The sequence below is a fragment of the Zeus faber genome (assembly GCF_960531495.2).
Source record: "Zeus faber genome assembly, chromosome: 8".
Lineage (NCBI taxonomy): Eukaryota > Metazoa > Chordata > Actinopteri > Zeiformes > Zeidae > Zeus > Zeus faber.
Window position 1 is genome coordinate 1,733,058 of NC_137195.1, and position 12,076 is coordinate 1,745,133.

At 48.7% G+C, this 12,076-nt stretch overlaps 1 protein-coding gene across 1 annotated transcript; it reads left to right on the forward strand.

Moving 5' to 3' along the window:
* Positions 1–1,937: 1,937 nt before the first annotated feature.
* LOC307234155 (NACHT, LRR and PYD domains-containing protein 12-like) lies at positions 1,938–6,394 on the forward strand (the record flags this gene model as incomplete). Its single annotated transcript, XM_080005758.1, has 6 exons — positions 1,938–2,265; positions 3,107–3,157; positions 3,323–5,132; positions 5,266–5,352; positions 5,462–5,629; positions 6,073–6,394. The coding sequence occupies 6 exons, from the start codon at positions 1,938–1,940 to the stop codon at positions 6,392–6,394; spliced, it is 2,766 nt and encodes a 921-aa protein (XP_079861884.1).
* Positions 6,395–12,076: the final 5,682 nt, after the last annotated feature.

Consider the following 12,076-nt stretch of genomic DNA (forward strand, 5'->3'; position numbering starts at 1 on the left):
AAAAAATTGTAAAATACACAATACAAACAGTTAACTGCAGACACTGTGGTAATATACACTAAACGTAATGATAAACAGACATAAAACAAACCCTAAGTAAACATAGACTTCTGTATTAATATTATATTAATACAGAATATAATATTACAAAAATATATTTTTATCCCAGTTGTTATTTTGCCACTTACAAAAAAAAGATGCAAGTCAATAAAGTTATCCACAACATGAGGCAGAGTACAGCAGTCCTGGAGCCACATCTATAAACATTCCTTTTGAGTTATGAGGTGTCTTCGAATGTGTGGCGTCCCAAGACAGCCCCATCGTATAAAATAATTACTAAGGGACGGTGCCAGGGGTCCCGAGAGAGAGCACATCACCAGGGGTCCCTGTGATAAGGGAGGTGGAATGTGACCTGTGACCTATGTAGGGGAATTAGATGGTCAACGTTGTCTCTGGTCAAGCATAAAAGACTCCATCCGGCTCGGTTCTCTCCTGGATGTCCATGGCAAGTTTGGTCTCATGCTGTTCTTTTGTAATAAATCTATTATTTTACTCAAGTCAGTGTCAGCGGTCACTCCTTCTTCACAACACATCAAATTCATCAAGAAACTACAGTTACTCACCAAAGAAAACAACATGGAGCGGAGACATGTCGTCCAGACGGAGGCAGCGAGCCTGTCCAACACAAGGAGCAGTCGTTAAACCGGTGTCACGGTGCCACAACACCGTGTATTTTGCACAAATGACAACCATGTAACACGGACATCTTTTAACGCGCAACACGATTAGAATCATTGAAGGACATTCCATTGAGATGGTCCAATAAGCTGCACACAGCACGGCCCCTTAAGCCCCATTCCCGTGTGCGGCCGCTCTCTAGTTCCACCTACTCAATACGAATTCAGACTGCCCACTTCATGTTGAGGAATTTGGTCGCTTTAGACTCGGTCAGCCGTTCTGTCTAGCGGCGGATGCAACTTTCTGAGGTAAGTGTCTGCAAAGAAAACAAAGACTACAGCGGATTTATCTGAGACACATGACCGAGTGACTCACACTCCTCATGCAAACCATTTCCTCTGAGCTGGGAACACACACTGCTCACTGTGATCCATCCATCTAAGTGTCAACGATCACTTTATGATATTTTTACCGCTGACACATATGGCTAGTTGACAATCAACCGGATGTTTTTTTACCATTGCGGTTATGTTGGTAATTGTTATTTAGTTGCTTCAAAGTTAAACTCCTTTTTCGTTTGGCCTCCCCATGATTTTGTTCACCCCTGTTTGTGTAGTGGATCATGAAAAGAATTGTCCAATCAATCAAGACTACCGTTGAGTTTCTTCTCGTACTATATGCATGAAATACTTCAAGGCCTGGTTGGAGGAACTTGCACCATCGAGCCTGACAATGCCCAGGGTTGGAAAGCTTCTGTACGTTGCGATAAATCCTCCGCTGAGTCATAAAGAGTGAATTTACTGGACTCTGAACTTTGAGCGGCTGTTTGAAGTGCTGCGCTTTACGCACAAGACGATCTCTACTGCCACCGACTCAACAGCAAGAGAAGAGTTCTGAGCGTGGATGTGTAGGTTTAAAAGGTACGCCTTGGTTTTGTTTATTTGGTATTGGAGTTCACTTAAATGGATGTTTGAACTGTAATTTCAGCAACTTTTAAAGACATTGATGCATGTTCCGAGCACTAGGCTGCAAAACTTTTTAAGAGTTTAAGAATATCCTGTTCAAGTCGATGCATTTACTTTTACTGTTTCAACTTGTTCCAGAGTTAGTTTGTTCTCATCTCAAATTAGTATTGATTTGGTGGTATTAATATTATCATACTTCATGTCATGTCAATAATATACAAGCGATATGATTTGCGATAGCTCTAAGCGTAGCACTGTTTCTATTTCCCATGTATGTCATTGTAATCAGCCATCATGAAGTCCACCAAGCAGCTCCTTCAGTCTGAGAGAGATCTGCTGCTGAACTGGACCCGCGACCACCCAGCACCCTTACTGCGGTGGCTCCGTGACGCTGACCTGGTCTCCCCTGCGCTCTACCAGTCCCTGCTGGAGAAGTCGCCCACCAACGCTGTCGCCCAAGCTCTGGAGACAGTGTGTGCTAGCGAGGAGAGCAGCCAAACGTTCCTGGAGGTGCTGCATGAGGTGCAGGACTATTACTGCAAAGACCTGCAGCTCTGGGTGGAGAGACACTGCGGAGCTCGCACAGAGCAGAGCAAAAGACCTGCAGCTGTACAAATTCAAGGTGTGCCTGCATGTAAATGCACATACTGTCAACTGGTGTCAGTGTCAAAGACTTGCCATGCATGTTTGTGTAAAGAAGGAGTCCGGGTACACACAACCAAGACTCAACCTCACATGGACTTAGTGGGTTTGCAATTAATAACACTTGCATTATCAAAAGTGAACATTATCGTATTCAGTATTTCAGACATTTATCCATTAACATGCATACATGTACTCTTTATTGTTCATTGCATTGCAATAAACTCCGATAAACGCCTCAGAATGCAATTCATCAAAGCTTCTCTGCCCTGAGTAAGACCTGTGGGAAAATGATTAACAGAGTATAATTAAAAAACAAAGCTCCTCTGCCATGGCTCGGGTAAATATCATGCTAGGGACAGTTTCTGGATCAGTCGTTGGTAATCCACACCAAGTCAAGGGGCGTTGAACTTAATATTGAAGATTGTTGAAAGTCTGCAGCATTTCATCTTATCAAACCAAAGACGGGTCCCTGTGGTATGATTCTTGATTAACTGCATTTATTTCTACCCAAAAATGCTATGAACTTTACTGTATATTTCCACAGACAAAAAGTCCAAAGGTCCTATTGCTAAGCTGTTCAAGGGGAAGAGCAAGGGACTCACCATAACTACTGAAATTAAAGGTAAAGATTAATAGCTCCTCATGTATTTTCCTTCAATTCCAGACATATTTTTTAAAATAAGAGCCAATTTTCAAATTTTCCAGTTTGACGCTGTCTGTATGTTACAGTTTGCTTTGCTGTGACAATTTGTGACAGATTCAAGATTCAAGATTCAAGATTTTTTTGTTTGTTTTTATTTGTTTTCTTTATAACGCAGATAAAGAGGAGCTGAAACCTATGAAGAGTGTAAAGTTGGCCAACATGCGAGGTACCCCAGGAATGATGTAGTTCGAATAGTTGCTATTGGAAAAGATCTGTGAAATAATTCACAATCATTATGTAACATTTAAATGCCACTATCCAATGTGTTTATCTTAATGTGTTTACATATTTACATTATCGACCCATGGCCTAAGTCTGTTTTCTATTACAGTTCCCATCGCTGCTCATAAAACAACACTTCTGAAACGTACAGAGAAGCTCAAATGTTATTCGGAAGGGGAGGGAGAGGCTTCAAACTCTGCCTCTCATATAGAGATCCGCTACACGGACCTCTTTGTCACAGAAGACAACGAATTAGTTGACAGCAACCAACACGAATATTTTGACCTGGCTGGCAGACGAGCCTGTATCTACGTCCACCAGGCGTGCCAGCGCATACAGCCGTGTCACCTTCTGAGCGCCCAAGGAGCATCAGGGCGACCCCCCAAGAGGGTTAAAGTGAAGGGCATCGCTGGCATAGGAAAGAGCGTGGCCGTGCAGAGGCTGGTCTATGAGTGGGCGATAGGCAAGAGCTTGCGTGAGTTCACATGTGTCTTTGACCTACGCTTCAGAGAGCTTAATCGGATAGAAGCACCGCTGAGTTTGCTGGACCTCCTTCTGGAGCGGTCCTTGTACCTGAAGACGGTGCTCCCTGACCTTCTTGCATCCCCAAGCTCCTTGCTCTTCATCTTGGATGGTTTGGACGAGTTCAAATTCAACCTGGGCTGGAATGCTCCTGACGGGAACATCAATGTGGACTCCAAGGTTCCAGTTGCAAAGATCATAGTGGCTTTGATAAAAGGGAGCCTTCTTCCAGAGGCTTCAGTCATCCTCACCATGAGGCCATCGACTGAGGCCCCCAAGCGTTTCTTCCAGAGATGCTGTGTAGTGCTGGGCTTTGAGGAGAACCAGGTCAAGGAGTACACCTCCAAATTCTACAAAGACCCAGAAGTGGCTGCAAAAGTCTTTGATTACATCCTGAATAACGACAATCTCTTTGTGTTGTCGTTCATCCCTCTCTACTGCTACATCATCTGTACGGCCATGGGGGATTTCTTCTCATCAGGTGATGGACACAGACACCACTTCAAATCCTTGGAGCTACACCCGCCCCGTACCGTCAGCGAGGTCTACTTCTGCTACCTGTTCACTTCAGTTAAGCACCATGCGCTAAAGGGAAGGACAGAGAGAAGTACTCCAAGGGCTGAAGTTCTCTTGTTTGTCCGGGAGCAGCTGTCCAGTCTAGGGAAGCTGGCTTATGAAAACCTTCTGAAGAAAAAGATCATGTTTGACCGAGTGGACTTGGAAAAATATGGCGTAACACCCACTGACGTCCATAGCACCTTTCTCAGTCAGTTCCTGCAGCCACTTAATGGAGAACAGGTGGAGATGTTTTCCTTTTTCCACTTGACGGTTCAGGAACACCTGGCTGCACTTTACTGTGCAATCAACCTCAACAGCCAACTGGATATTATAGGTTCTCTCGACTACTGGTGCTATGGGAAGCACCCGCAATCCTCTAGTGCTTCCCTCCTGATAAGCAAACACCTAGACATGACCGATCTGGAAAGCCTGCAGATGTTCACACGTTTCTTCATGGGTCTCCTGCGCGCACGGTTGGCAGGTCAGTTGAAAGGGCTGGTTCTGACCCCGGTGGAGCAAAGCGAGAGCCTCCCCGCCACGTTGGGTCAGTGGTTCCAGGGCAAGTTCAAAGGTAGGAAACTGGAAAACCAGGCAGCCCTAAACCTTCTCCACTGCCTGATGGAGTTGCACATGGAGGACGCCACCAGAATCGCGGCACCAGAGATCAAGAGACTGAACCTGTTCAAGATGAAGTTGAACGTGGTTGACTGCGCTGCGATGCACTACGTCCTGCAGTTCTCCCCACACGCATTAGAGGAGCTTAACTTGGGATACTCAAACATTGGGAACAGGGGCCTCCAAAGACTGGGGCCCATTCTACATCGCTGTGAATCGCTCTAGTGAGTCATACTTTATGTAGTAATTAACCCGTCAGAAGTCCGTGTATGACACTGATATACATACAAATCCTGTCGATTCATTTTCCTGCATCTAAACAATTAATATATTTCCATTCATATATTTTTGTTTCAGTCTGAGATACAACTGCCTGGATTGGCAGGCAGCTATTTTAGAATCTGCTGTTTTGAAATCAGACGAATGCCTGGTGAAAAAGCTTTTGTAAGTATGTGAGGTATCCTCACGTTAAATAACCTGAGATGCTGCTCATCAAACGTTGACTTCCCGTGCAGCGGTGTCATACAGCTTCTTTGCGTTGTCCTCCGCGCAGCATGTGTGGAAACAACTTGGGTCCCACTGGTGTTGGAGAGCTGTGGAGCGCTCTGGAAGGCAACAGCACAGTGGAGGAACTCTACCTGGACATCACCGGCATCTCAGAGCTGGGAACCGAGAACATGGTGGACTGCCTCAGCAAGAACACCTCTCTGAAGACACTTACGTGAGAGGACACCTACTTGACCTTATGTGATAAAAAAACAAAACAGTGATCTCTGATTTAAATATGTAATTCTTATTAAAAACATTAGTCAAACGAGATAAGTAATATTAATAAAGATTTTTTTGTTGGGGTTATTGTGTTTTAAGCATTGATCTTATTATTAACATTGGATAATAAATGTCTCCTTATACCTTTTTTTTATAATATAGAATTTTAGAAATTACTGTATCGCATAATTAGGATAAAAATCAAACACATATTATTTATTATATTTCTGATATTTCTTATATCAGAACATGGCACTACACTCTGGATTGACCGCTCTTTAAAAAATAAGAAAAACAGCAATGCCAGCCACATTCTTCTTTTGTAAAAATGAGCCAAGGGCTCATGTCAGACATGGGCAGGTGTTTCAGGATGTATCTCCTCTCAAACTCCATCAGCATCGTCGGCAATGACATTGGAGAGGAAGGCCAGAGGAGGCTGAAGGAGCTGGAGCGCCGCCGCCCAGGGCTCCGGATCATCGGAAACGTTGTGGACGACCTGGGGTTGCTGCAGGCCTACATGGACTGGGCGGAGGAGCTCCGGGTGGACCGGGACCAGATGGAGGCGGTGAAGAACGCTGACGCCCTGCAGTCGGTTCTGTGCGGGCTCAGGGTGGCGAGGGAGAGAGGCGGGGGGGAGAACGCCGCTAAGGCCCAGGAGCTGGAGACAAAGATCCTTCAACTGCTCCAGACTTCCCCTGATTCAGCAGGAGGGAGATGATCAGACATGGAGGCTGGACCCCCTAGTGAGGGCTCTACCAAATTCCCGGCCGTGAAAATGACGTCATGTGTCCTGAAATCTGCCTCTTCATGTGCAAGGTTCGCTCCCTGAGGGTTTGGACGTCATCCCACCAAATGAGCAGTGGCGGCGCAGGCTGTGCTGGTCGTGCGGGAGGGGTCCTGAGGCTTTTTTTTTTTATTTTTCGCCGAGGCCTAGTGAATTTTTTTGACCACAACCTTCATTCACAAATCAGAGTTTGACTAAAGTTGTGATTAATCATGCGTAGGGAGTGAAGGTGGGTCCCTAAGGCTCGTCTCATACGAAGTGAGTCTTTTTACAATGGTGCCTTTGGATCGTTTTTTGTTTTTTTTTGGCACCGTTGGATCCATTAAACATATAAAACACTGGAATGTCACGTTGTTACATGGGATTTGAACGAGAACTGTGTGCGCTTGGAAAATAAGAATTAAAAAAGTAAAAAGTAATTTAATCATCGCTGTGAAATGTGGTGTATTTCTTTAGAAACCTGTGAAATCTGCTCTTTTTGAGAATCTAGGTCTGTGAAATGTAACATAATTTACCATGAATTTGGAAGAGCCCGAGTTACAGCAAACATCGTATTGTATGAGCAGGATTTTGCTCCATCATGTTGTACAGCTTTTCCGCTTTAACACCTTTGAAACATTTTTACGATCACCTTTGTGCTTAAAAAATTATATATTTTTAACTGGACCAGTGCAGCCCGTTCAAAACGTTCAGGACGTAAGAGACAGAGTCGCAGGGCCCTGCTTTTCGTGTCTTGATTGTTATTTGCGGCGTCTCTTTCACCCTGTCTGTCTGTCTGTCTGTCTGTCTGCTGCTGTGTTGGGCTGGTGCAACGTAGGTTTATCTCAGTGTTTTAAAGATACACAGTCAATCACAAGACCTTCTGTAATGTTGCCATGCTAATCACCACGACCTTGTCCACTAGAGGCTAACACAGGGGTCGGGAAGCTATGGCTCGCGAGCCAATTAAGGCTCTTCCCATGACGGTATACGGCTCGCAGACAATTTTGAGCTAAATTTTTTCATCCCAATTAGCAAGTAATAAATAATTATTCTGTGTCATTTTCAAGTAAAACATCTAAGAGAAATTACAATTTTGAAAATAAAATTCAAATTATAAATGTGGCGGACAAAGGGGCGTAGTCAAGCACCGGCTGCGGACCCCAGAAAGACTCTGGGGCCTTTTACTCGGGGCCGTGCCCCTCCCAGGTCTCTCAGGCTCCACCTGTGGGAGTCTCTGCCACAGGTGGAGCTTTAGGGAGGGAGGCGGAGTCTTTGCGGCCGTGGTGCGCCCACATGGCCAGAGTTTAATTGTTTATTTCAACATGCGGCACACAGGCCACAATTATACATCAGAGGATTATTATAATAATTGTGGATAATAACGATCCTCTTGGGCGCAGGAGGAACAGTGTTCCACTGCTGGGCTGCTTACCAGCCCGTGCACCATCCCCTCTGTAAGACAGAAACATTAAGAAAACTCGCTGCGTCCAGGCGGAGCAATCAGCTCAACACCAGTGGACAGAAATGGAAAAAACTTCAATATGTATGTGACAAATAATCTCTTGAACCTGAACCTGAAGAGGGAGCTCTAACCCTAACCCTACATACACATGACAGCAGTCTTTGTGGCATCTGAGAAACATGAAGAGCAACCTACGCTCACGTTGAACTGATGGAGCCTCAACGCAGCATGAAGCTCAACCTCACTCCGTATGAAGCAGACGACAAGGCCACCAGCAAAACCAGGCAGCACCACTAGTCACATCCATGCTCAAAGTACTACTACCATGCTAGTAGTACTCGTCTGAGACCCCGTCCATCTCCTCGTCCTCTGCTAAATGGGCCACGTCCTCATCGGAGGAGGGACCCCCAGGGTCGACATCCTCCGCCTCTGAAACATCGCTGGAGGACCCAGACAAGAGAGGTGGTGGGGTCTGCGGTCGGGAGGGTTGACCCGGTCTGGAGGGCTGGTCAGGATGGCGCTGATGGAACCTCCTGATCAGGGTGTGGTCCAGAATGTGCCTCGCAGGGACCCAGGACCTCTCCTCCGGCCGTAACCCTCCCAATCCACCAGGTACTGCAGGCCTCTCCCACGCCAGCGGGAACGTAGGAGACGGTGGACAGAAAAGGCAGGACCCCCGTCAATGAAGCACGGAGGAGGCGGGGGAGGCGCCAAGGGGACCAGAGCACTCTCCCGGACTGGCTTAACTTTGGAAGGTCCATGGAAGGTGGGATGGACGCGCATGGACCTGGGGAGCTTGAGCCGGACTGCCACCGGGTTGACGACCTTCTCGATCATGAACGGGCCGATGAACCGAGGAGCGAGCTTCTTAGAGTCCACCTTCAGGCGGAGGTCCCGGGTGAAGAGCCAGACTTTCTGGCCCGGCTGGTACTCCGGGGCCTGGGAGCGGCGACGGTTGGCGGCAGAGGCGTTGCGGCCAGCGGCTCGGAGGAGGGCGGCCCGGGCCCGGGTCCAGGTCCTGCGGCAGCGGCGAATGAAGGCCTGGACGGACGGCAGGAAGCCTCCTTCTCAAGGGCCGGGAACAGAGGCGGTTGGAAGCCGTAGGCGCACTGGAAGGGGGAGAGGCCTGTGGCCGAACTGGTCAGGGTGTTGTGGGCATATTCCACCCACAAAAGCTGCCTGGACCAGGACGACGGGTGTTGTGATGTCATGCAGCGAAGGGCCGTCTCCATCTCCTGGTTCTTCCGCTCCGTTTGGCCGTTGGACTGGGGGTGGTACCCTGAGGACAGGCTGACGGTGGCCCCCAGGAGCGCACAGAACTCCCTCCAGAAGACAGAGGCGAACTGGGGACCCCAGTCGGATACAACATCTACCGGGATGCCATTGAGGCGGACGACGTGGTACAATAATAGCTCGGCGGTGCCCTACGGGCCGACGGGAGCTTCGGTAGAGGCACGAAGTGAGCCATCTTGCTAAACCGGTCCACCACGGTGAGGATGGTAGTGTTGCCACGAGACGGTGGCAGACCGGTGACGAAGTCCACGGAGATGTGAGACCAGGGGCGATGAGGAACCAGCAGTGGGTGTAGGAGACCAGCAGGAGCAAGAAGAGAGGGTTTGTGCTGATTACAGGTGGGGCAGGCATTGACGAACCCTCGGACGTCCTCACCCAGGGTCTTCCTTCGTCCGCTGGATCCCCGGGTGGCAGGTGAGTCGGGAGTTGTGGGCCCACTGGAGAACCTCGGACCGGAGGTCAGGCAGGACGAACAGACGGTCGGGCGGACATGCGCTGGGCCCAGGTTGGTCCTGGGTGGCGGCTCTGACCTTCTCTTCCACCTCCCAGGTGAGTGTGGCAACTAGACTGGAGGACGTTAGAATGGTGTCAGGGTCAGCAGCGTCTTCCTCCTCCTCCCGGAACTGCCGGGACAGGGCGTCAGGCTTGATATTGCGTGACCCCGGCCGATAGGAGAGGGAGAAATTGAACCTGGTAAGGAAGAGCGCCCAACGGGCCTGACGGGAGTTCAGTCTCCTGGCGGACTGAATATACTCCAGGTTCTTGTGGTCAGTCCACACCAGGAACGGCAGCTGGGTTCCCTCTAGCCAGTGCCGCCACTCCTCCAGGGCCAATTTGACAGCGAGAAGCTCCCTATTCCCGATGTCGTAGTTCCTCTCGGCCAGGATTAAATGCCTGGAGAAGAAGGCGCAGGGATGAAGCTTCTGGTCGGAGGCGGTTCTCTGGGACAGAACAGCTCTGACTCCCACGTCGGAGGCGTCCACTTCAACCACGAACTGCCGTTCGGGGTCAGGCAATACCAGAATGGGGGCTGAAGTGAACCGTGCCTGCAGGGCCAGGAAGGTGTCGTTGGTGGCGGACCACCAAAACGGCACCTTGGAGGAGGTTAGGGCTGTGAGGGGGGCAGCCACCGTGCTCTAGCCTTGGATGAACCTCCGATAGAAGTTGGCAAAACCGAGGAAGCGCTGGAGTTGTTTGCGGGTGTCTGGGATGGGCCAGGTGGTGACGGCGGAGACCTTGGTGGAGTCCATCTGGATGGTCCCCCTCCCTACGACGTACCCCAGGAAGGAGACGGACGGGACGTGAAACTCACACCTCTCCGCCTTCACAAAGAGTGAGTTCTCCAGGAGGCGCTGCAGGACCGTCTGGACATGGTGGACGTGCTCAGCTTGGGATCGGGAGAAGATCAGGATGTCGTCGAGGAACACAAAGACAAATTTGTTGAGCATGTCCCTGAGCACGTCATTGACCAGGGCCTGGAAGACGGCGGGGGCGTTGGTGAGACCAAAGGGCATCACCAGATATTCGTAGTGACCGGAGGGAGTGTTGAACGCCGTCTTCCATCCGTCCCCCTCTCGAACCCGGACCAGATGGCAGGCGTTGCGTAGGTCGAGCTTGGTGAACACCGTGGCCCCCTCCAGGAGTTCGAAGGCTGATGAGATGAGGGGCTGGGGATAGCAGTTCTTGACCGTAATGTTGTTGAGACCGCGATAGTCAATACAGGGGCTTGTCCTTCTTCTCCACGAAGAAGAAGCCCGCCCCCGCCGGGGATGAGGAGGGACGGATGATGCCCGCCGCCAGGGCATCGTTAATATAGGTGTCCATGGCCTCTCTCTCCGGGGCGTACAGGGAGTACAGGTGGCCTCTTGGGGGGGTGGAGCCGGGCTGGAGGTCGATGGCAATATCGTACGGCCTGTGCGGGGGAAGGGATGTCGCGGAGAAGAAGGCGGAGATCATGACATATGACATCATGACACTTTTTGAAGTACTCAGAGTGTGTGTTATATGTTAAAAATGTATGTCTTACTTAAAAAATGCGCACATTAAGTTGCATTCAATTTTATTAAATATTATATGGCTCACAAGGAAATTCATTTAGACATATTTGGCTTTTATGGCTCTCCCAACCAAAAAGGTTCCCAACTCCTCAGTGAATATCTGTGCATGCGGTCGGCCATGCCCTCAATCTTGCTGTTCTCATTCCTGTCTGCGCTGGAGGCGTGGGCGCTACTGTGTGATGAAGACTGTTGTGTCACAGAGCAGTGGACAAGTAAACTTCTGGTGGTATGTCAAATGTCCAATTTATATGTAGTTATATATAATATGTAATCATATATATTATATCATATATAATTACATACTAATACATAATACTATTTCTAATAATTCTCCTGGAACAGCATGGCTGAAAGAGGTTTCCAATAGAAATTACATATGACAGCAGTGTGTGTGTGTGTGTGTGTGTGTGTGTGTGTGTGTGTGTGTGTGTGTGTGTGTGTGTGTGTGTATGTGTGTGTGTGTGTGTGTGTGTGTGTGTGTATGTGTGTGTGTGTGTGTGTGTGTGTGTATGTGTGTGTATGTGTGTGTGTGTGTGTGTGTGTGTGTGTATGTGTGTGTGTGTGTGTGTGTGTGTGTGTGTGTGTGTATGTGTGTGTGTGTGTGTGTGTGTGTGTGTGTGTGTGTGTGTGTGTGTGTGTATGTGTGTGTGTGTGTGTGTGTGTGTGTGTGTGTGTGTGTGTGTGTGTGTGTGTGTGTGTGTGTGTGTATGTGTGTGTGTGTGTGTGTGTGTGTGTGTGTGTGTGTGTCTCCTTCAGAACGACGTCATCTCTGCTGAATTATCCTCTGACTTTTCTTTATCTTTGATGAGTTCCTCATTTTCT